This window comes from Pithys albifrons, chromosome 4 (genome assembly GCF_047495875.1).
Source record: "Pithys albifrons albifrons isolate INPA30051 chromosome 4, PitAlb_v1, whole genome shotgun sequence".
Classification (NCBI taxonomy): domain Eukaryota; kingdom Metazoa; phylum Chordata; class Aves; order Passeriformes; family Thamnophilidae; genus Pithys; species Pithys albifrons.
Window position 1 is genome coordinate 67,780,640 of NC_092461.1, and position 26,086 is coordinate 67,806,725.

At 40.2% G+C, this 26,086-nt stretch overlaps 1 protein-coding gene across 2 annotated transcripts; it reads left to right on the plus strand.

Annotated features, from left to right (window-relative positions):
• Positions 1 to 52: 52 nt before the first annotated feature.
• On the plus strand, positions 53 to 25,225 carry BPNT2 (3'(2'), 5'-bisphosphate nucleotidase 2). 2 transcript variants are annotated; one of them, XM_071554484.1, is made up of 5 exons: positions 53 to 590; positions 14,796 to 14,955; positions 16,245 to 16,340; positions 18,176 to 18,337; positions 19,493 to 25,225. In XM_071554484.1, the coding sequence occupies exons 1-5, from the start codon at positions 204 to 206 to the stop codon at positions 19,762 to 19,764; spliced, it is 1,077 nt and encodes a 358-aa protein (XP_071410585.1). In that variant the 5' UTR covers positions 53 to 203; the 3' UTR covers positions 19,765 to 25,225. The 2 variants fall into 2 exon arrangements, with proteins under 2 accessions (XP_071410585.1, XP_071410586.1); XM_071554485.1 differs by having other exon boundaries at positions 16,248 to 16,340.
• Positions 25,226 to 26,086: the final 861 nt, after the last annotated feature.

The following is a 26,086-nucleotide window of genomic DNA, read 5'->3' on the forward strand; positions in this document are numbered from 1 at the left end:
CAGCGGGACATGCTCAGTGTGAGCGGCGGGCTCCACCTCCGCCTGACCCGGATACAGACAGCGCTGCCTCTCCGCCGGGGAGCGTGGAGTCGGTCCGGCCCCGCGGTGCAGAGGTAGCGGAGCGTCCCGGCAGTGCTATGGGGCTGTGCTGAGCGCCCGGCCCCGCCGCCCGCCTGCCCCGCCGAGCCCCCTGCCCCGCGGCCATGGCCCCCATGGGCATCCGCCTCTCGCCCCTCGGCATGGCCGTGTTCTGCCTGCTGGGGCTCGGCGTCCTCTACCACCTCTACTCCGGCTTCCTGGCCGGCCGCTTCGCCTTCTTCATGCTGAGTGAGCCGGCGGCGGGCGGCCCCGAGACGCCCCGCGGCGCCGCGGCCGGCGGCGCCGTGGACCTGCGGGAGCTGCTGGCCGTGTCCGTGCTGGCCGCCGCCAGGGGCGGGGAGGAGGTGAAGCGGGTCCGCGAGGGGAACGTCCTCAACGCCAAGGCGAAGGGCAAGACGCGGGAGGGGGCCGAGGAGCAGCTGACGACCGGCGACCTCCTCTCCAACCGCAGGATGTTCCACCTGCTGAAGGGTGCCTTCCCCGCCGTGCAGGTGGGTGCCCGGGGCTGCTGCCCCGCTGTGTGGCTCCAGCCTTGCGGGTGTCCGGGGTGCTGCCCCCGTGTGCGGCCCCAGCGCTGCGGGTGTCCGGGGCACTGCCCCCGTGTGCGGCCCCAGCGCTGCGGGTGTCCGGGGTGCTGCCCCCGTGTGCGGCCCCAGCGCTGCGGGTGCCCGGGGTGCTGCCCCGCTGAGCGGCCTCAGCGCTGCGCTGCTCCGCGCCGCCGCCTCCCCGGCTGCAGCCGCCCGCGGGAAGCGCTGCCTTCGCTCTGCCTTCTTCCCTTCCTCTCCCGCCACTGGATTTGTGGCAGTGCCACCTCATGCTTTGTTACTGTCGGTGTTGAGTCGCGGGGGAAGGAGTCGGTGCGTGTTGTAAGCGAAGCCACACGAGGTGAAACTGCGAAATAATGCAGGCATGGAGCGGTGGAGGAAACACCGAGCCTGACATTGTGGATTATGGGATCTCTAGATAAGGATACAGGTAATTTCACAGTGCAAATTCTGCGTGTGGTTAAGGTGCTGAGATCAGGTATGCTGTTATTTTTGTAGTTATTCTGCCTGCCTTCAGTGATAGGGAGAGCTGGGAACGGGGAGAAGCGATTGAGAATTTGAGGTTTAGGAACATAGTGCTGCAATAACAATGTTAGCTCTCGTGGCTGTGGGACAGTAAATAAGTTAACAGCTGTGAGTCACTGCCTACCTGGACAAAATGAGTTTGCTTTGCTTTCAGAGCACCCCTCCCTGCTCTCCTTTACTTCTGGCGCTTCAAGTCGCACCCAAACCAGAACTACACTTTGAGACTTTTTGGGTTTTATTGGCATTGTTTCTGCTTTCACTTCAGTAAATGGGAACTGCTATCTCTTAATGTTAAATTCTTTCAGTGTCTTCATGGAGCCTGGCATTACAGCTTACCTGAGTCACAGTCTGAAACTTGCATGCTTTCTTCCCTTTCACAGACAGATGAGCCTCATTAGTCTAGATACTAGTTGCCTGTGCTTCTGAAGAAGACCCCATGTTGGTCTGCCCTTGAAGAGCTCAGTGAATTGTTCTGTGTCTGTTGTCACTCATGTAAACTCCGCTCTTGTGCCTGGGGTTCCTAGCAGTGACAGTCTGACTTGTGTGTCTTTCTCTCAGAAGATGTTATCTCCAAACATCTACTCTTAAAAAACTTCAGTACTCCTTTTTATTTTTCTTATAGTTGACTGGTGCTGCTTGTCTTAATGGATAGGTGGTACTTTGTAAAGTGCAAATTAGTTCTCAAAAGCAGTATGAAGACATAAATGTGTGTGTAGATCTGTGGAACTAGAAAAAATACCAAGCATGTGTCTTTTTCTTTTCCTCACTCCTCCTTATACTGACTGAGCTTGAGCATTGAGGATGTCTAGGAAGAATGTGTTTGACAGATTTTTCAGGTGATCTGGAGTTACTCAACTTGCCAAATCAGCTCTGGAATGTTTAATATTCTAAGTTCATGATGTAGATAATAACAGCTTATCTCATATGGTGTTTAAAAAAACATTCACTAAGCTGTATGTAGTAATAAGACATTCTGTCTTTCAAAGTCTGTAATGAAGATGTATTCATAAACATTTGGTTAAACCAAAATTAAAAGCTTGGTTTTACTATGTATATACTATATGCACTTCTCAGGTGTGGAGACAAGGTATTGTCTCGATCTGCAAATCCTTCATGTGTAACTTCAGAACAACACATCTAAAACTGCAACTCTTTCATAGAACAGACCTGCTGCAGTTTTGGTGTGAGTATGAGGATTATAGAGGATTTTCTGAGGCAGTATAAAATTGCATCTTGTAGGATGTATCTTACTTTATATCTGTAGCCTTATCCCACTTTACAGAGTGACACTCCAGGATAAAAGATGTTGCTGAAGTCAAATAAATCCCTATTCTCTCCTTACAAGAGAAAATGGTGCTAATAAAATCTGTCAAACAAAAACTGAAATAATTGCAAGAGTAAACTTACGCTGCTCATTTTCTCAGATCATGGAGTCCTTCAGCCTAACAGGGGTACCTCAGAATTTAAATTGGTGCCAAATGCTGCAGGTAGGAGGACGATGAACCAGCACAAAAACTAGGTGCTAAAATATGCCTATAGAACAAAGGAAATAGATTTGTTCAGTTTGGAGAAGAGAAGCCTCCAGTGAGAAATTATAGAGGCCTTTCAGTACCTGAAAGGGGCTGCAAGAGAGCTGGAGGGGGACTTTTTACAAGGGCATGTAGTGACAGGACAAGGGGAAATGGCTTCAAACTGAAAGAGGGCAAGTTTAGACTGGATATTAAGAAGAAATTTTTTACTGTGAGAGTAGTGAGGCACTGGAACAGGTTGCCCAGAGAAGCTGTGGTTGACCACTCCGTGGAAGTGTTCAGAGCTAGGCAGGATAAGGCTTTAAGCTACTTGGTCTAGTGGAAGATGTCCCAGCACATGGCAAGGGGATTGGAACGAGATAGTCTTGAAAGTCCCTTCCAGCCCAAACCATTCTATTATTCAATGATTTTTCTAAGAATAATCATGGCTTCCTAATGTTTCAAAATCACCAAGGGAAGAAGTCATTTGGCTGAAATAAACTTGTCAGTGAGCGGCCTTGGGTTCCCTGTGTTGTGCTGCTGGACATAAAAAGGGAAAACAGGTAAACTGTCTGAAACAGATCTCCTCTTAAGGTGTGGTTATTAAGAGAAGATAGATGTTAGGCTTCTCACTTGCAGAAGCTGAAACAATTATGGCAAAAGTCATAGAATACGAGGGGTTGTGATTTATAAAAAAGCCTTACAAAATCTGAAGGGAAAAACCCCCACAAATATTTTGCCTTTGTTCTTTTAAGTAAAGATATTGTCTCTACAGAAGAAGAGGAACCCCACTGCTTACATCACCTGCTCTGTTTGATATAAATAGATGCTTTTGCATCAGTTCAAGACTTCTCAAAGCTATGTTACGTAAGATCAAAGAGAAGCAGAACAATTCTGTTTTATCATTGTGTAGTAGATTGAGTGGTGTTGAGTGTTGTTTTTATATCCTTCAGAAAAAGGCATGAGAAAGGTAAGAAAGGAAGGGGCAAGTCACTTATTTCTACATTGGGTATTACTGGTGTTGTCTGATCACACTCAAAATCCAGCAGTGAATATTTACATGCCCATTCTATGAAATATGTCTGTACAGTTTATTTTAAAATATACTTAATCCTAAAATACATACAGCAGTTTCTCAACTGCAGTTACAGTCTTGAGGTGTTTACTACACCTGCACTGTGTTGTTCAGTATGTTGTCCTCATCTATTTATCATGCTGAGAACGAGTTAAAGCTCTGATCCAGCTGTAATCATCTCCTCTGCTCCTTTCCATTTTTTATTTATCTTGTTTATCTTTCTGGGTTACTTCTCTGCTTTCCTGATTGGTTCTCCATGCAGCCATATTTATTCCTTGTGCTAGCACAGGGGTGGTACAATAACGACTGAGATGGGAATTAGGTGAGGTGACCAACCTGATCTCTTTTTACGATCAGGTAACCCACCTGGTGGATGAGGGGAAGGCTGTCAATGTGGTCTATCTGGACTTCAGCACGGCCTTTGACACTGTCTCCCATAATATACTCCTGGAAAAGCTGGTAGCCCATGACCTGGACAAGTGTACCCTCTCCTGGATTAAGAGCTGGCTGGAGGGTCGGGCACAGAGAGTGCTGGTGAATGGAGCTGCATCCAGCTGGTGGCCAGTCACCAGTGGTGTTCCCCAGGGGTCTGTATTGGGTCCAGTCCTGTTTAACATCTTTATTGATAATTTAGATGAGGGGATTGAGTCCATCATCAGCAAATTTGCTGATGACACCAAGCTGGGAGGGAGTGTCGACCTGCTGGAAGGCAGGAGGGCTCTACAGAGGGATCTGGATAGACTTGAGAGATGGGCTGATTCCAATGGGATGAAGTTCAGTAAGGCCAAGTGCCAGGTCCTGCACTTTGGCCACAACAAGCCCCTGCAGCGCTCCAGGCTGGGCACAGAGTGGCTGGAGAGCAGCCAGGCAGAAAGGGACCTTGGAGTACTAATTGACAGGAAGCTCAACATGAGCCAACAGTGTGTCCAGGTGGCCAAGACGGCCAGTGGGATCCTGTCCTGTATCAAAAATAGCGTGGCCAGCAGGACCCGGGAAGTGATCCTTCCCCTGTACTCTGCATTGGTGAGGCCACACCTTGAGTACTGTGTTCAGTTCTGGGCCCCTCAGTTCAGAAAGGATATTGAGGTGCTGGAGCGAGTCCAGAGAAGAGCAACAAGGCTGGTGAAGGGACTGGGGCACAAGCCCTATGGGGAGAGGCTGAGGGAGCTGGGGTTGTTTAGCCTGGAGAAGAGGAGGCTCAGAGGTGACCTCATCACTGTCTAGAACTACCTGAAGGGAAGTTTTAGCCAGGTGGGGGCTGGTCTCTTCTCCCAGGCACTCAGCAATAGGACAAGGGGGCACGGGCTTAAGCTCTGCCAGGGGAAATTTAAGTTGGATATCTGAAAAAAATTGTTTCCAGAGAGAGTAATCAGGCATTGGAATGGGCTGCCCAGAGAGGTGGTGGATTCACCATCCCCAGAGATTTTTAAACGCAGATTGGACGTGGCACTGAGTGCCATGATCTAGTAAATGGACTAGAGTTGGACCAAGGGTTGGACTCGATGATCTCAGAGGTCTTTTCCAACCCAATCGATTCTATGATTCTATGATTAAGAACACGCTTGAGGCAGCCCTGCTGCTGAGGGCAGAGTGGACTGGGGAGGTAGTCTTTCCAAATTCAGATAGAGACTGGCCAAAAACACTGGTGTGTTTTGCTCAGAACAGCTTCTGTGATGAAATCATCTCAAGGTACCAGGGTTTCAGCAGCATTACCTGCTTAAAGATCTCTCTCAGCACCATGCCTCAGGGTCTTATATTTTTCTAACATGGCTTGTCCACGGGTCAGTGTCAGGAGCTTGATAACTGAATCTATCCAAGGTAAAAATTTGCAATAAATGTTGTTTAAGAATTCCCCGGTTCACTTCCCATTCTGGCCCATCTTCAGCACATCTGAAGGAGCAGCCCTACTTGCTCACAAAGCAGGACTGATTGACAGAGGACGGTTCCTTAAACTTGTACTTTGACCACCTTATCTCTGTCTCTGACTGTGAAAAAGCCAATTTTTAAAGTGACCCACAAAAATTGTGTAATTTTGCTTCTGCAGTATACTAGCGTTATTTTCACATGATAAAGACTTCAGTCTCATTTGTCATATTTAATTTTGTCCTATGCTCTCTTTTTGAGCTGTTTTGGCTTATTTTAGACCAAGGCATTAATTTATGTTCTATGGTTGCACTAGCTATATGTCTTATTTTCTAGTATAAATACTAAACAGAGTTTCATCTTCTTTTTTTGTCGTTGTCACTATGGTGGAAATCAAGTATTCCTCTATCCCAGTCTTTCTCTGTGAGCATCTTTTTATGAGTCTTGCTGCTATCCTGAATCCAAACTTTTAAATCTATTTCCAGGTTAAAAGTGATTATAAATACTGCATTTGAAGTTTATGCATAATAATGCTGGAATCAGGCATCAGTGTTTTAAATTAATATTTAAGAATATGTCACTTTGATTTCCTTCTAAATTAATTTAACTTTTTGAAGATTAATGTCTCTCACTTCTCTTTTATCAAGCTACCTGACGTACTCTCTAGTTTAAACCCATTGTTTACAGGTTTCTGACCACCGTGCCAACTACCATACCTAGAAAACTGGAATTTCATCTGCGATGGCAGTCTATGCATCTTATACCGATTCTGTGTGAAAGATAGATATATTAAAGAAGTAGGTTTAAGAAACAAAATACTACTTAAGAAGGATTGTGCTTTGTTGAATAAGTTCAGTAATTTGTCTTGCCATGTTGTGACAATGGCATCCTCGGGTGTTAGGGCTTTTAATAAAATTAAAGTTTTTCTGACCTGGATGATCTTTACAACTGCCAGTGGGTTTCTAAGTAAAATAAGAAGTGTGAATTTTAATCTGAAATCTCAGTAAAAGGTGTTGTGTGGAGGTGCATCTCCTAACATGGATTCTAACTGATGCTAGATGACTCTCTCTACAATAATGAAATTAAAGCCTGTAAGCTTATGGCAGTGAGTTCTGTGATTATCTTTTCAGATGTAATTACAAGTAGCTCATTTGGCTTGTGTGTACAGTTGAGGTGTTTAATCTATCAGTTGAGCATCTGGAGAGTTGAGTTTCTTCCTGGTGTGGCCACTCACAAACAGTGGAAGATTGCTGTGTGTTTATTGTACTGGTAGACTTCTAATTCAGCTTTCTTAAAATGAAAAGAAGTGTTGCAACTCTCATGACAAGGTAGGCATCCTTTTCTCTTTATTAGACTTGGGTCTATATAGAACTGTAATGGAGAATTTTGCCATCTACTGAAATAATTTGCGTGAGCTAATGAGCAAGTGACTTTATTTTACTGGCTTAAAATTCTAGTTGTTTCTACAGATTACTGGTGGAAATGGTGAATTTTGTGATCTGATTCCCTCAGTTCCACTACTGTTGCTTTCACCAACCTCTATTAAATATAAGTCACTAGAAGCAGAATTGTCATCTGATATGTCTTTGCCATTTGTGAAATCCTGTTTCTTTCAGTCTTCCTGCTGGCTTAATGACCAAAGTCACCTGAAAAGTTTTGGTAAGCACTGATTGAGCTTTTTGACATTTAGGCTTGTCCATATTCTTCTTTGCACATCCTATTGTTTTGTTCCTATGTTAAGTGATGTTTTGTTGCTAAAATAAATAAAGATGTAGTTGATAGTAGAGGAAAACCTCTGTCTCTCTGGACTTAAGTGCCTTGAAAAATGCGTGTGGTCCTTTATCAGTGTTGTGGTATAATTACAGAAGTATTTGTTGTTTTCTGTTCAAATGAATGACAACATGAGACCTGTGGGGTTTATACCTCTTATTATTTTACACATTAGTATAATATCATACCTTACACATTTGTATACAAATATACTTTATAGTTTTATTAAAATTAATTACCTTTTAATGAGCTATTTTTAGAGATCTATGTGATTGAGCAGCATACTCTCTCTCTTCATAACAAAATCTGCCTTGCTAAAACTTTTTGTAAATTGAACCTTATCAAGAGGAACCTTTTTGAAAGGCATGGACATCACCTGTGAAGGCTAGTTTTAACTTTTTGTTATGTTTTGGAACTCTAAGGAGGAAAAGAACCTTTTCAAAAGAAAACAGCTGGCTTTAAAAGTGTCTTTATTGAATAAAACCAGATTTTTTTTTCTATACTGGTAAGGCTACTATTCAAATTATTTAAAGCTTAAAGGCATTTTAAACTTAAAAAAGGAAGGGGTATTTTGATTTCTGAGTTTGAATTCTGTTTGAATTCAAGTAGCATAAGCTTTCAGGAAGCAGGTTTCATTCATAGTGAAAACTGCTACACACCACCCCTAAATTCAGTGGTTAGAAGGGAGGGATCATGAGTGGTCCTGGCTACATGTAAGCCAGGGAGGGATCATGAGTTGTCCTGGCTACATGTGAATGCACATCCTTCCTTTTGTAACAGATTCTGGAGCCCTGTTTCGTAACCAGGATCGGTTAGATACTTCTTCACATACTGGAAACATGGTGCTTTGACTGCTTTTTGCTCTCCTGGAGGGTGCTCTGCTGTTGTGCATATTTATATGTCTTGACTTGTCAAGTGGGTGTTTACATTCAGAGGTTTTGGCTTCTGATTCCTTCACACAATTTGTGTGTGTACAGATGCTGTGAGAAGCTGAGACAGCTTTCACCTCTGTTACATTTGAGAAAAAAAACAGGAACAGAGCCAATGGAGGTAAAACAGTCTGACTTGTAGTGTGGGGGTATAAGGTCACTTTGCTCTTCAGTGCAGTGCAACAGCAGCAGTTGAAGGGGTGACGCGTGGTCTGTAAGTGGGGGAACGCCCAGAGTTTGCTGTTTGAACCACTCTTCCCGAGTTGTGACATCTCTGAGGCACAGACGAATAAGAGCAAATCAAGTACAGTCCCTAATAGGTCAGTACACCTTTCAAGGTGTATGGTTGTGGTTATCATAGAGTCATAGAATGGCTTGATTTGGAAGAGACTTTAAGATCATCATCTTCCAAACTCCATGCCATGAGCAAGGATACCTTCCACTAGACTAAGTTACTCCAAGACCCATCCAGTCTGCCCTTGAACACTTTGAGAGATGGGGCATCCACTTCTCTCAGCAACCTCTTCCAGTCCTCACCATCCTTATGGTAACAAATTTCTTCCTAACATCTAAGCCAAATCTCTCCTCTTTTAGTTTAAAACTGTTCTCCCTTGTCGTATCACTATCTGCCTTTATAAAAAGTCACTCTCCATCTTTTTTATAAGCCCCCATTAAGCACTGGAAGGCTGTTGTAAGGTCTTCCTGGAGTCTTCTCCAGGCTGAATAAACCCAGCTCTTTCAGCCAATCTTTGGAGGAGATGTGCTCCATCCCTCAGATCATCTTCTTGGCATTTCTCTGGATCTACTCTAATAGGTCTGCGTCATTATTGGGCTGAGGACTCCACACCTGATTGCGATACTCCAGCTCGGGTCTCATGAGGGCAGACTGAGGGGAAGAATCACCTCCCTCCAGTTGGTGGCCGTGCTTCTTTTCTGATTCATCCCAGGAGGTAGTTGGCCTTTTGGACTGTAAGCACACACTGTTGGCTCATGTCCAGCTTTTCATCCACAAGATCCCCCACTATCCTTCTCCATTATGCTCTTCTCAATGATTTCTTCTCCCAGTCTGCACTCATTCCTGGGATTGCCCCAACCCAGGTGCAGGATCTTGCACTTGGACTTGTTGAACTTCATGAGGTTCTTGTGAGCCAACTTCTCAAGTTTGTCTGGATCCCTCTGAATGGTGTCTCTTCTGTTGTGTCAACTGTGTTGCTCAGCTTCATGTGATCTACAACCTTGCTGAGGGTGTACTTGATCTTACTATGTCATTCATGAAGGTATTAAAGAGCATCAGTCCCAAAACACACTTTAAGAGAAATCATTCGTCACTAGCCTCCACATGGATGTAGAGCCATTGACCACAACTTTCTGACTGCATCCATCCATCCATCCAATTCCTTATCCACTGAATAGTCTACCCTTCAAATCCATACCTCTCCCAATTCGGAGATAATGGTGTCGTGTGGGACTGTGTCAAAGGCCTTACAGAAGTCTAGGCGGACAACACCAGTTGGTCTTCCTTTGTCAACTGTTGCAGTCACTCCATAATAGAAAACCACCAAATTGGACAGACATGAACCTGACCTCTTGCACCTGGCTCTGGACATTAGTCCAGAGGATGTATGTAGTATAAAATGTCTTCCACTGTTCACAGAGGACATTTCTCAGTCATCCAGAAAGAAGTTTTCAGAATCATTATTGGTTTATAGTTTGTAAATGTTTACATTTACTTCTATCTTGCCACTTCTTTCCTCCATCTCCATTCAGGTGATGTGGCAAAGTTAAGTTTGATTCTGGGGTATACATAATGCTCACGCTGCATCATCCCTGGTGAAGTGGCTGTGTAGGTCATGCAGCATTAGCGCACTGACAAAACAGAAAAACAAACATCTATTATTGTTTTACTAATGCCCCCCTGCACACGCTATTTTATCTGAGCCTCAAGGCTTTTCATTTTTGTGGTCCCATTCAAATCAATAGACTTATTCATTTAATCATAGAATAGTTTGGGTTGGAAGAGCCCTTTAAAGGCCATCTATTCCAGTCCCCTGGCAATGACCTGGGAGATCTTCAACTCCGGTTACTCAGAGCTCTATCTAATCTGACCTTGAACTCTTCCAGGGATGGGGCATCTATTGCCTCTCTGTGCAACACGTTCCAGTGTCTGTTCTTGAAACACAATACCTGGGATACTCTTAACATTCACTAGTCGAAATAATGAACAAGTCTTTTGTTACCTGTGCTCTGTGTGTGTGTGTGTGGAGGGGGGGTTGGTTTGTGGAGGTGTGGTGTTTTTTCTTTCTTTTTTTTTTAAGTTTGAGTAGCTTAATTAGCATTTCTGCTTTATAACACAGGTGTCATAGTATTTGTGTTGCTTTATTTTCTGATAGAACACCACTAAGATTTGGATTTGAGAGGACTTAATTATCGGATGGGGATGTTGACACTCAGGAATAAGTATGTTACCTTGTCTTTTTCCAGATATTGGATCATTTGTATATTAAAATACAAAATGAGTATTTGGTTGTGTAAAGTATGTGGGGAAGAAGGGAGACTAATAAATTAAAAAAAAATCACATAACACCAAACACTTTCTAAGAAAAGCATTGCATTTCCATGTACTGTTGCATGTTTTTAAAAAATCATCTATGTATTTGAACAGAAGCTTCCATTTTCTTTTTTTTTGTTAGCATGTATTTTTTCAGTTTAATTTGTCTTTAATGGGTGAATTCAAACTACAGTCGTGTCCTGCTCTTTTAAACCAGGAAAAAGCCTGAGGTTGTGCTCCATGCCACAGACACCTAGCTAGTATTCAAGTAGGCCTTTCAGGTACTGAACTACCACAGAGACATCATGAAGTGCTGGTAGGAAATTACCAGCACAGGACAAAGAGCCACTGTGAGGTTCCCTAAAGTCTTCATGTGGCTGTTTGTTCAGAGCACAGCATTTATCCAATCAAGTTTGTAGTACACTGGAGTTGCCTCTGTGTCCCTGAACAGATCTGTATTCCAAGCACCAGTGTGCTGGAGGAGAGCGTTCTCTGTGCAAGAGGTTTCTGAAGGCTGGAAACAACATGGGTGTTTTGGAAGGCATAGCATGAGCTGATCCTGGTGTTGCCATCAGACATCTGATGGCTTCCATGTGCAGCATCCCTTGTTTCTTATGGAATTTCTACACCTCACAAGCTTATTTTGAAGAAACTCTCTGCTGGCAAAATGCATCAGACTGCCTTGCTTATAAATATTTTTAACCTTTCAGCAGTATGCCATGTGCTGATTTACATATATTTTATTAAACCTCTGCGTTTGATGCAGTTCTTTGTGAGGAAGGATTTTGCTTCAAGCATAACTGGGGAAGATTGCTGAAATGTAGTTTAGCTTGGTGTTGGTGGGCAGCTTCCAGAACTTCCCAAGATGGGCTTTTACATGTTACAGTTCTTGGGTGGGGAACACCAAATAGCAGTTTATTCCTGTCTTCTGCTTGCTATCCCATGTTCCTGCATGATTGGTTGATATCTAAATCTGACTCTTAGGAGTAGGCAAACTTCTGTATATGATATATATGCAAACTTATTTACACTAATGTATTAGTTTAATTGACTCAGAGCATCTTGCTGACACAAGCTCTATGGTCTAAATCGTTTGGCATTATGATTTTCATTCTACCATAGTTGCTCCTAATCCATGAGTGAAGATTTGGGAATGCAGTCAGCTACATATCCATATCACTTCATAAAGTTTCAAGTATAAGGTCATGGCGCCTGGAGACATCCAGGAAATGAGAATGACAAGTAGGAAGAAAACATGGTATTAACACAAAGACATATTTTCTGGGTCTATTCTCCTGCCTTAAAAAAAAAAAAGAGGAATAACAGAAGTTTCCAGTGTTAAGGGTTGCTGATTATCTCTCAGGCAACTAGGTCTTGCAAAACCTATAATGTAACTTCATAAATAATTTTAATAACAACATGTTTTGGAATGGCTATGAATTTCTATTTGAACTATTATTTGTGAAGTATTTAGCCACAGCTACAGAGTAAATGGTCACATGAATGGAAGAACCAGCTGGTTTGTTGGGTTTTTTCCTTTTTTTCTTTTAATTTTCTCCAGGTGGCTCTGCAACTTTATCACTATTTCGCTGTTCTTTTTCTGGCAGAATACTTTTGAGAGAGACTCCTCATAAGCATTATAAATACTGCAGGGTCATGGCCACTGCTTTAAAATCTGAAGAAGGATGACATCTTTATCTAAAACCAATACCTTTTAGATAGTTTCAGACTTTTAATTTTAGCGTACTGTAGCAACAGGTTTAACAAGATACTCTTCCTTTTGAGCATTGGTTCCAACCATTTAACTTTCTGAAGGCCTCTTTCTTCTTTTGAGGAAATGATTTTTTTATGGTGGTATGTAATGTGCTGTAGTGGAACTTTGACTGCCCAAGGGCTGTGTTGAGACTGCCAAGTCTGTGAAACGACTCATCTTGATTTTGCAGCACTGTTTTCCCTTGGGGAAAACACAATCATCAGGTTTATTGTACAGTGACAGATGTTTAATTTGTAAATGTCACAGCAACTTCAAGGGCTCTGTGTCTGGCATACAATGCTTCAGCTACTGGTTTTACGTGAGAAGACAGGTATGATGTATGGCTGGAGTTGCCGCAGTTCTGTTTGCTTTTTCTTTTTGAATTCTCATGGAAAAGGTGACTCAACTCTTTGCTAATAATCTGTTAGAATTGAGGTGTGTGTGATGTGGTTTTTGTCATGATGTGAATTACGTAAAAATCCTGCTCAGTCTGTCACATTCAAACACAGTCTTACAGCTGCTTAATTTTCATTGTCTTTCAATGTCACTTGGCTACAACATCTGTAATAAGTTGTGTTTGTCAGAAGGGACTTTTATGCTCCTGTAGTCATGTATTGAATCTGAGCTATCGATCTTGACTCCATCTGTAGCACGTAAAGGGAAATTGGTGATAGTAGGTTGTTGATACCTACATTGCGTGCCATGTGCACCTACAATTTTGCCTTGACTGGACTTTAGAGCTAGTTGGTGTGCCATCCCTCAAGAACTATGTTAAGGAAGACACCTTTAAAGTTAGCAAGAATAAAAAAGCTTGTGTTCATGTATTCTAAAATATCCTAAAAGTCCAGATTGATTACATTCAGCTTCAGACATCTAACCTATACATCTAAGACATAAGCATCATTGTCCTACTGAGTGATTTGGAGTTTTGGAGTATTTGCAGACTGAAGTTTGAAGGACACATTACCAATGACTTCCTTTTTATTGGAAGTGAGAGCATGACAATACTAGTCTTCTAAAGTAACTAAGGTACTAAAAGTAAATAAGATGAATTTGTCTAAATTCATGTTAGCACTGTTTGTGTCCAGTTGCATTAACCTCTCCCATAAACCATGTTTGCAGTTGTAGTAAGCTGATATGGATGAGTTAAGACATAGTGATCCATATTTCCACGGTAGTTCTTCCTGCCATGTTATGTGGTATTTTGTGATATGAGAGAACATTACATGCAGTATTTTGTGACAACTGTGTTTCTTGTGATCCAAAATTACTGTGCTACTGTAGTCACAATGACATTTTATTGGGTTTTGCAGAACATTATTCTATTCAACAGGTTGGTACTGTGTGCTCTGCTACTGGACCAAACTCTGTTTGATACACTGAATTGCCCTCTGGTGTAGAATAAAATTCAGTAAACTAGGACACAGGTGACAATAGGCTTAAATGTGACCTTTGACTGCTGTTTATAAATGTTCTTCATGGGCCCATGTTCTTAGACCTTGACTCAACCTACTCTAAAGACAGATACAGAATGTTACTAACTTGTTTATGAAATAACATTCCCCTGACAGTTGCATAATGGTTACATTCAGTTGAGCTGCTTAGATTTCTGCTTGTAACTCAATGCCGGCAGCAGGAATGTAGATACAGATGATATAGATAATAGATATGGATATAGATATAGATAAATATGGATAGATATAGATATAGACATATACACACCAGGATTCCTACTTGTCATACACAGTCTGCAAAATGCCTGTTGATTGTGTATTTGTACATTTCAGTCGGCATCTACTGATCTCTATAAATGGAATGTTATACCTCTACTATCTGTATACTGTATGATTCTGTATTCCTGTAGTCTTTGAAGCTGCTGCAATTAAATATTGATTTAAAAAAATGGTATTCATACTGTGGGAATTTTCCGTCGGGACAGTTGCAGCCAAAGCAACAGTGTCCACCTGTGGTGTGGTTCACAGTAAAATTCTGGACTGTGGTTTTCCATTGCTCGTCACATGATGATAGCTTGTTAGTTGCTGAAAAAATGAGTAATTTATGTGCTTTGAGATGGAAGTGAAGGAAGAAAGACAAAATGTGAGCAAATCTGTAATTTTCCCAAGTACTATAGTTACTGTGTCTGACAAGTTAATGCAACTGCTTTTGTTGTCTTACCACAGATAAATTCTGAGGAGCGTGTTGATACAGTTGATCAGGATACAGTCCCTTGGGATCGTAGTATTCCTGAAGACATAAAGCAAAAAATACAGCCTAAAGAGGTTCCAGCAGAAAGTGTTACTGTCTGGATCGATCCATTAGATGCTACACAAGAATACACAGGTAGATGATTCTTGTTGACAAATCATGTGTGTAATTGTGATGTCTGCTTTTTATTCAGAAAAAAATACTTAGTATTTAGCACAACATCTTGTGTTAGAGTGTGTTATGTCAAAGGTAGTGTGATTTAATTGAACAAATTGGTGAAATCTCTGTAGTTCTCAGATGACAGCATTTACTTTTATATATTCCAACTCTAACTGCGGCCATGCCATCCTGACACTGAATCCCGTCTGATCTCGGAAGTGAGGCAAGGTCAGCACTGGTTAGTACTTGGATGAGAGACCTCCTGGGAATACTGGGGACTGTACGTTCTAGTCCTGAGGACTTCACTGTCACCATCCAAGCTCGCTTGGCTGTGGCAGATGAACCTTAGCAGCAAAGGGTGGGGCCAGTTCTGCGCACACTGTGCCTCACCTAAAAAATCCACTGCACAGGCTTGAAGAACACACCCCCATGGGAAAAGCTCTTCCCAAATCTTCATTCATGATGCCGAGCCATACATATGTACATACACTGAAGATATAAAGTGTGCCATGATGATGATTCCAACTCTGAAAATACTTTGGTATTCCTTTGTAACTAAGTAATTGCTATAATAAATGGTAATTGTCAGTTATGGATTCTACTGGAATTACACATTTCTTTATTTCTGTTATTACTGTGGCAACTCTAAGTATCTCAGATTTTTTTTTTGTTTATTTAAGACGAATACTAAGTAAATATTCTATTTACCTTGATATAAGAATTTTTGTTGTCATTTTAAGAAACCCCATGCATAATACAGTCTTCCCCTCTTCAAATGTTTAAGGATGGCACATAAGCAGTTCAAGGCAATCCAAATAAAATTCTTGCTGATAAGTACTACAGAACCAATTGAAAAATGGGATTTTTTGGTGAATATTTCATTGATTCAATCATCCTTTCCGGTGAATGTTCCTTGGTATTTGAATTATCAGTTTTGAACCAGTAGAAGATAGAAGGTGAGGCAGAGAAAGGAGAATGTAAGGGCACAGATTTCCATGAAAATACGTGCTGCATAAGACACAGCTGTTAGCATGGAGTATAGATTACATCTATTGAACAGGAAAAATTGCTGGAAAACTCTGAAGTCTTTAAAGTCTTTTGAAAACTCCAAGGTTATTTGAAAATACATCAAAGTTACATAATTGTAAGAAGCAGAATGTAGACTAGTCTTCAGAGAACAACATTTCTATAATCTCATTTCTGTTCTCTTTTTATGTTCTTGGTATCTGGTTGTAAACTTGCTCACTCTCTTGTTTTGCCCACAGAAGATCTTCGACAGTATGTCACAACAATGGTTTGCGTGGCTGTAAATGGTAAACCAGTAATAGGAGTGATACACAAGCCATTTTCATCATATACAGGTACCTTCATGCCTTCACATATTTTCATCATCATCAGTCATAGTGTTAATTAAAATTTGATGTATCAGACAACATCTGTAGGTATCAATGAGAAAATAGTACCTGGGGCAAGAAAGTGCTGCTGAAGATCTCACAGTTAGAGCTGCAGATGTGTTCTGTGCTATAAAACCACCAAGGAAATTGCCATACTTGTTTAACATAAAAATAAAACAAACTATCTGAAAATATGTTTAGAATTCAGATCTCTTCAGAGTGCTTATAGCAAACCAAAAAAAGTGAAACTACAAATACTAGTCAGTCTTATGTTTGCTTTTAGTCTTTAGAAGAAAAGAGTACTTTGCTCCTTTAGCGGTGTAACTTGGGTCTGTGATACTGTACCCAGGAACTGGTGTTTATGCAGTTTGAGTAACAAAGATGATTAAAGATCTTAATGGCAATTGCATGTAACAGGCAAGACTGTGTCTAGCATAGCCTTATTGATTATCTGACATGCTTTTAATGCCACAACTGTGACATAATTTATTCTTTAGTATTAATGATGTATGAGCAAGCACTGCTGCAAATTTGGCAATGTGTATACCCTTCTGAAAGCTTCAAAGTAGTTAAAGTATTCATGTTTTACTATGTCTTTGCAACAAGAATTTCTGTTTACATTTTCCCTTAGGCAATACTGACCTCTAGAGTTCTGAAGTTATGCAGTAGGTCTGGCACAAAATCTAAGTCTGAGTAAATGTATTTTGTATCTGTTCTCTTTTTATTGGCCCACTGAACACTCAGTGTTTTGTGCTAAATACTTTACTGTCTTTAAATATGACATTAATTTCTAGTTATTAAAGTATGCACTATATTCCATTCCAGTGTGCTTCAAGAATCTTGGAGGGATTGGAACATAGTTTTCTGTGTGTCAGTATCTATCCGAAGAAATGGGTTTTTAGCATTGTAATGTTGAGAATGTATCTCCTTTAATAGTAGTGAAGTGTGAAATGTTCAGATCAGATGCAATGAATGCTGTCATTTTGTGTGACAAGTACTCATTTTCCAAGCTGGAAATACCAACATGTTATGAGTAGGATTGTTCCTAATACTACCACAAAAATACAAAGCAATAAAGGGTAGCTGGCATTGTTATTACACATAGCTCAGTCTGTTGCCATAAAATCTGGCCCTCTACTGAGATGAAATTGCTGGTTACTTTGCTAAGTAAATGTCAGATTAATAGTTAGAGGATGCCACCTACCAAGCTTGGCTTTGAACCTCATGATAAAACAAGTGGGAAGTTGTGTATTCTAAATTCAGTTCTCTGAAACACAGCACGGAATGTTTTTCTTTGTATTACTATCCTCCTGAGCTATTTCCTTCCTTAGCATCACTATCCTTCTGAGCAAAACTACTCAGTAGCATTTTTGGTATCTGCTTTGAAGGGTAGTAGAGCTTTTTGTTCTCCTATAAAAATATTATTTGAGGAAATATTGGAACTATTCCTGACTTTCCAATTGCAAGTTTTAAATATTACTACTTGGGATTTTTCCATTTTAGTCTGTTTTTTTGAAAGTACCTCGTAAGAAAAGTCAGGTATAGTGCCATATGCATGGTTATAGTGGCATAGGTACAGTTCAGTATGCACAGATGTGTGTGTATGTGCTATTTCTCTTCCACTTACATGCACTTGTGGGTTTGCACCCTTTCCTCTGTCAGCCCTAACCTTGTCTTTTAGAGTAGGCAGAGATACTAAGTCAGAGGTATCAATGACATTTTTTTGAATAAGTATCCTTTTATCTCCACACTGAACAGCAATTGTCTTTAGTAAATCTTAGTGGAATTTGTTTCTCTTGTAGCTTGGGCAATGGTGGATGGTGGGTCGAACATAAAAGCTCGCTCCTTCTACAATGAGAAAACTCCAAGGATTATTGTGTCTCGCTCCCATGCAGGAAAAGTTGAGCAGGTTGCACGGCAGACATTTGGAAATAAAACTGTGATAATCCCCGCTGGTGGAGCAGGTTTGGTTCTTTAAGCATCCTTATCCATTTTATTGCTTCTAAATGTTTTAACAGTGTAGCTGTTACTGGACATAAGGATGTAGCTATGACATCTCCTCTTTTTTCCCCTCACCTTTTGATCTTCACATCCCTAAAAGCAAGCAGTTGACAATAGGGACACAGTTTTTCCTGTGTATAGGGACCTAGATGCAAACTTTGTTCAGGCTTCAGGCTATTGACAAGTCAGTATGTTGCTGAATCTAAGCCTACACCAGCAATGTTCTAGTGGTCCATTCTTTGAGCACATTGATGTGCATTCATTGAAGTCACTAATGCCTCAGTGGGATAAAAATGACAACAGACAGAATCATGGAAGAGATTCTGTTGGTTGTTTGTTAACTATTAGTGCATTTGATTAAAAAAATGTTAATAAAAAAGGCCTGAAAGTTTGGTGCTATTTCTTGTGTTTATGTCAAGATACAAAACTAGTGTCACTATAGTCCATTTTTATCTGCCTTATATTCATTTCAAAGAGGTTTCAGCATACTTTTTACTTGTGCAATATCCTTGTGTGTGTTACTGACAGAATGGATATATGTGAGGTACTAGTGTGAAGCAGTAGCAGTTTTAAAGTATCAGAAAAGCCATGCAAAATTTGAATTTTACAGAAATATATCTTTCTATGTCTTTCATATGGAAAGCTAGAGCTAGGAATTGTTTATTCAAGAATATTTTGCATTGGTTCTTCATAGTGAATCTGAACAAGTTTCTTATGACAATGACAGTGTAAGTGTATCTGATCATAGCAGATCTTCTCCAGGGCTTGACTGTATAAGAAGATAATGAAAGGAACCATTTAATGAAACAAGAATACTGGTTAAAGAATTGAAAAACCGAAAAAAAATTCCAGAAAAGAAAGAATAGTATTTTGGGCAATGACTTTGTACTGCATTATGACTGATAAAGAGGAATGCCCGGTGCAGAGCTGTTTTATTAGAGTGGTGTATGCATCTTCCTTCTATTGTAATAAAAAGCCAGGAGGAAAAAGGTAGACTTCAGCATAATGCAGGGATTGAGAAATAAGTGCATGAATGTAAGAGCAGTACTGTATTTGGAGTTTCTGGTCTTGAAAAACTTGGTTCAATTTTTTTTATCACTTCTGCCTATTTCTTCTAGGTTATAAAGTGTTAGCCCTCCTTGACGTGCCTGAGAAGAATCAAGAAGAAGCTGATGTCTATATCCATGTCACCTACATTAAGAAGTGGGACATATGTGCTGGAAATGCACTGTTGAGAGCATTGGGTGGCCATATGACTACCTTGACTGGTGAAGAAATCAGTTACACAGGCTCAGATGGCAATGAGGGAGGACTTATAGCCAGTATCAACATGAACCATAAAGCACTAATTGAAAAACTTCCAGATCTGGAAAAAACATCACACAAATAAACATGACTGATGGAGAAATACAAGCTGGGCTTTTGTAGCCTCCAGATGCTCTGAAGAAGCAGGTATGAAAACCTGCTGGGAAAAGTGCACAGCAAAGCAAAGCAGTTTGGTGTGGGTTTGGGGTCTATATCCTGCATTGGTGGTATTTAAAAAAGAATAAAATAATAATCAGAAGTAGGAAGGGGACTGACGGCCTCACACATCAGTTTCTGTGTTTTATTTTTTTCACCGTTTTCATGAAGTTCCTACACTCAAGGTGCATATACCGTATATATTGGTGAACATAGGTGAACTAAAAAAAAATCCAAATTTTTTCATAAAATAAGTATTTTTCACAAGAATTCCTTGAAATCTTTTACATCCTATTGGTAGTTGTAGCAACTCCATAATGAATTTGGTAGGACAAAAGTTTGATTTGAATAGGCATCTGATAACTGTAAACAGTTTATCAGGAAACATGACCTCGTGTTCTGTATCCCCTCAATGGAAAGCACAAAAAGGTTGATTCAAATGTTTATGCAGCAACAGTTTATCTTTGACAGTGTGGCACTTCTGCTTTTTAAGAGAAAAAAAAGAAATGTTCTCTACTATTTTGACTTCATTCTTGAAGATGTAAACCAGTTTTAGTTCAGATGGGTTGTGAATATTGGTGTTTTATTAATCAGTGTAATTATTTCCATATAGCTTTTTAAAAGAAGGCAGTGTTTCCTTGTATAGTTTTTAGCAGTTACTTCTTGTCCTTGATTTCTGTGTACAGTGTTGAAGATGCATGCTACATTTTTCTCTAATGTAGGACTTGTTCATCGATTGGTGTTTGTGCCTATAGGAGCAGCCTCTTCCTTCAGTACCTGTTACTTTGTGTTGGGTTTTTTTCTCCATTGAACAAAGCCATAGGGAATGAATTTAATAGAAATAGTGAGTTGGCTGGTTATTTCCATTTACAACACGAGATACAAAACAGCAATTTTTCTACAACCCCAGAAATAACTTTCTGTCTTTTTAGCTTAAGGTGCAGTCTTTTCTGCAGAAAGCTCTTGAGCCATCCCAAATAGCTTGTGGTTTGTGGTAATGTACGTAGAGACCATTTGAACTTAAATCTGTTTGAATGACATGTGGCACTTGAAGTACAGCAGCGTCTGCAAAGTTTTACTGAAATATGTTCTTTTCAATCCAGTATATACAGAACGGAATGTGGGCCCTTTTATATCAAATGACAATTTTTTGCACCTCTAAAATATGTGGACTTGTATGTGCAAAAAAGTAACAATGTGTGTTTCTCTGCACCCCCTCTGCAGGGGTTTCAGAAGGTTAAAATCTACCTGTTTGAATTAGCGGTAAAGAAGCTTCCCCTTTCTCTGCAAGAAAGCTAAAATTCTTAGTTAGTGCAGATGTTTTCTGTTCAAAGTTTAATCAGTATAAGCTTAGATTGTTTAAACATTTTTCTTAATGACTTTAATTTTAACTTCTTTCATGCTGTTAATCAGAACTGCAGTTCTGAGTAAAAAGATGGTTTTTTCCCTAGGTCAAAAGTGGAGCATGTTTAGATACTGTTTTCAACTTCTAGCTGAAGTTCACATTTCCAAAAGACCTCCTCATATGTTGCAGAACTACAGATACAGCCTTTTATTCCTTGATTTTACTGGCAAAGTAGACTGAAGCTTAGTCCTGCTAGCCTTTTGATACGGGCAGTTTTTTTAGGGAATGTTTTTTTCCAATGTTAATGCTATTGCTGCTCTTTGAAAATAGCTTTACCTGTGTAGGTAATGTGCAAAGCAACTTAACTTCCATTTCATAAATTTAATAAACTGCTCTTTACTATGATAAGTATTATACCCTTTTAAAAAGAATCTGATCTGTTTCAAAAAACTTGATGATTGTCCAAATCTCAGTGAAGAATAAAAAGTTAGGTATTTATCAAGGTTTTAGTAATATTTTACAGAAGACTGTTGCTTTTTAAGGCTGATTTAAATATCTGAAAACCTAATTAAAACAAAAAAGGGCAGCTCTTCTATTTGTTAAAGAACACAGATTAAAATTTAAATATGAGAAATAGCCCTAGTTTGCCTAGAATAAAAACCTAATTGTGTCACAGAGATTGAATGCACAATATTTAAATAGCAATTAAGGAAGAAGCTGTGGCAGGTTGTGGTTTTAGATTCTGTCTGAAATCGTGTGTCAACTTATCTTGTGAAAATATGGCTGCTTTTATTTTGGGTGTACTTCTTTCACTTCCTTGCATAAGCTGTGATCAGACTTTGCTTCAGTATGGGAAATGAAAAATGTTATGCAATGTATTAGGCCTTACTTGCATCTTAGTTGAGGGAAAACAAGGTATTCTAAGAGAAACCCTTTCCTTCCTCCCATATGCTGGCTAAAGAGCCAAGTCTTCCATTAGGAAGACCTGTGCTTGTTTGGACCCATTTATATCCAAAATTGCTGTGTTGCAATGGATCATAGTGTTTAGTACCCTTCACAGGAGACCCTTATTGGCCTAATCTCACTTCTTGTGACATTGAAGAAAAGATGTGAGTGCAATGCCCAGTTAATTACTTCTGGTAGAGCCTGAGCTTATAGAGCTTTCCCACAGCAGAGGCTTAAGGTGGGTTTTGGGGTCTCCCAGTCTAGTTTAAAGAGTAGCTGCTTTGATATGTGAATAGGTAAGCAGCTCATGAATATCAGTTTCTTATGTCATTTGACAATAAATGTGACTCCTACACAGATCAGCAAGTATTCAAAAGTGCTTGCTTAGCGCACTGCGGTATTTGTTTGTATAGCATTAACACTCAGTATACCCTATTTCTTTGACTATGCTTATACTCAATTCTAAAACATATTGATATTCTAGCTTAAATACTTGTTTGGTCTCATCAGTGTGGCTGTGACTTAAGCTTATGCCCAGAGGGGTAGGAAATCATACCATATCCAGAACTCACTGGTGGGCTAGAACATTGTTTTTTACATCCCAGCCTTTTCCACATAAAGTTGTCATCCATTTTTAGGGATGCTACTTAAAACAATTGCATGGTGTTAGGTGGGTCCTATGAAAGTATATATTTTCTAAAAATCATAGTATCATTCTGGTTCCAAATCAGAGAAGTAAGAGAATGTATTATTTTAGTATTGGTTTTCCAGTGATGGATTTTTTGAGTGGGTACTATGGCTAAGGTAATTGAAAGTGAAATTATTCTAAAACTGTATGTATTTTCTCTTTTTCATTCTGCTAAAAAGAGTGTATGGTAGCATAAATTATACCTAGTACTGTACCAAGAGTCCTAGCTTTCATTCCTTGAATGAATGTTTTCTAAATAAATGGACATGGAAATAAAAGGGTTGAATATTGTACTGAACTGGTTTTGAGATTAACCTGTTTGGCAGACTTTTACAGATGGACTTAAATAGGAGCTGTTCTGATCTACAGAGCATGTAATAATAATGGAAAGATTTAGCAGAGATGTAAAGCAGAGATGGCTTACTTAGATAGTGAATTAACCATATAGGTGAAGTTACAGTCATGTAGTGATGCTGGTTCATATATTTGCTTTTATTTCTTTGTTGTTAGAGTGGGAAGATTTTCTAATAGGCTTCAGATGTGGAGAAGAGTTTTGATTTTCTTTAAATGGCCAGTGGCCGGAGCTCAGGAGCAGGAAGGGGGGACTCAGCACTAGAATTCATCTCTTCTTTCTGGTTTATAAACAAGTGTATCCCAGCATCTGTTATCTCTTGGAGTTGTACAACAGTGGTGCAATTTTGTATATTCCTGGTTTAACAGTGTAAAACAGGGAGTCCATGTCCCCAAAGAACAGTGCAACAAGAAGTAACTGAGTGTTGTGCTGCACTTCTGGCTGCGTTATTGTCTCATGGATGTCATTCCAGTTGCAGTTTCTCTCGTAGCAAAACTACTCTTCTAGGCTACTGTTTCCCCAATTATGCCCAACCTCTTTGTAGATCTGTTGCCTAAGTAAATTAGAAAAACAGATGGCTGTGCTGAAGAAATTATAACACAGAACACTTATTTCTGTTTCTTAATTTTTAAATTACATGGATCATTTGATTTCCCTTGTCTTTCAGGAGTTGGATAATTAATACAGTTAAGATTCAGTGAACCTCAAATAAAATGCCTTTGAGATTTTTAGCCCAAGCAAGATGAGGGCAGGAAGGACTGTCTCTAACCAAGGTGAGCCTGAATGGATGGTTTTCTGTCAGGCCACTCATGCTGAGCCTTTCTTCAATGCGTTCTTTGAGATGTTTAGGCCCTTTCACACAAACAGTTAAATATTTGGCTTTGCCAAAATAGTGTTGATAGTCTTATCTTTGGATCTCATATCCTCAATTATAAAACTGCACTATGTCCATTTCACTGTAATGTAACTCACTGAGACAAGAATGTGGTAACTTTGAGGACTCAGTTGCTTGACTTATGAACCACAGCTATTGTGTGACAGCTCTTACAATGAAGTGTTAGCACCTGCTGTGAGGGTCTTTCCACCCTACAACCAGGTCATGCCACTCACGGTTCATATTGATAAGCTGTTGAAGCCATACGTTTCATGGTTTTCAGATGCCACATCAGCTCTTTCAGATCTTCTGGGATAAGTTCAGAAGTGATCATCCAATTTCCCTCTGAGGCTCCCTCTGGAGCTGGTAATTAGCGGCCACTTTTCCCTTTGCTCTTCCTCCCTGTACATTTCTGATCCTTGCCTCTTTATTAGTTAGTCAATGCAGACAAGAAAAATGAGAGATCAAAGATGAAGGGCCCCAGCAGTAAACTGTCTACTTGATCCTGAAGCTGTTAATGTTTGTGGCCAAGGTCTAAGGTGCTGATTTTACCAGAAGTGTAATAGTTGCCAACAAAATAATGGCAACTTAGAGAGGTTCATGTGATTAGTGGTACTGAACATAAAGAGAATATGAAAATGGACTAAGTAGTAGTTAAACACACAAAGATATAACGGGGCTTTTCAGTGTCCTGGTACAAGCATTTGGCATTTGTGGCCCGCTTGGTGTAGAGTTTTATTGGTTATGAAAGAGGCTGCATTTGCTCTCTGTGAAAGGCCTGATTTTGTTGAACTCAGTAGCAGCATTCTCACTGAAGTAATTGTAAGCAGAAACAAGCCAGATAAAACAGAAAGAGCAAATTAAGTTCTGAAAAGCTCAACTTCTGTCAATAGAGCAAACAACCTGGGTTGTGTTAAACTTGCCTCTTGTGCTTTCAGTCTACATTTGGTAACATCGTCCCTGTGTCTTGAGGTTCTAAGTCTTTCAGGTTTTTTTATGGTTTACAGCTGACAGAGCCTTATTTCCTAACCCAATTGTTCCTTATTTGTAATTGACATTTTTTAATTTCCAAAGGACCAGCAACACCCCAGCATTTTTCCAGTTGTCCCACCAAATTGTATTGGCATTTACAATTCTGTGCCAAGTTGAAATAATTCTATAAATAAACTCTCTAAAAATTCTCATCTGTGCAGGTGTTTTTCTGTCTTCTGTTGGGTATTTATTGTTTCTTCATGCACCAAATTTTTTTTTCCTTTTTGCAGTACTGTGTGTCAGGTTGCTTCCGCTATGCTAAATCCATCATGTGTTTGAGAGTTTCTGCCTGAGGCATTATCATTATTGACAGGTCCAGCCAAGTTCATGATGAATATATAATTCAAAATCTACACTGTTTTTTTTTTTTTCAGAGACATGTTACTGTGATGGTTGGTAAATTTGTGAAAATGAGTACTTAGAAGTCCCCTGTATAGTTTTGTTCCTTGGAGCTGAAGTTTTCTTTCCAACATCATCTCCAGGTATCTTCCTAATTATGTTGCTGCTAAGTCTCTTCTTTGCATAAGAGTGGTAGTAGTAGGGTAGTAACTACTGTTATTAGCCCTTTTTTCTTATAATGAGCCATTCTTCATAAGTGAAACCATGGAATAAGTTGAAAGATGTTTATGTGCAGAGCTGGATTTACAATGAAGTTGTGTGCCATCCTAGCAATGCTGGCCTTGATGTGCTTTGCTGATCCTCATCTTTTGCCAGATATGAACCAAAATTACCAGGCAGCCTTTGTGCCAGGACAGTCCATTCAGCATTTGCACAAGCTGCGTTTTAGCATCCCTAAAATTGTACTGTGGCACTAACACTCTTTGTATCTACTACTAAACCCTTTCAGACTCTAAAACAGTGTGGCTGCTGGTGGACTGCTCATTGAGAATTGTCCTGAGCTTGTGCAGATTACTGAACTACGCCTGGGAAATAGTTTGGGCTGGTCTGGTTTGCTTAAGCCAAAAAACATGCTGGAAATCATGCCATAGTACTGTCTGGTGAGCTGGACAGTTCA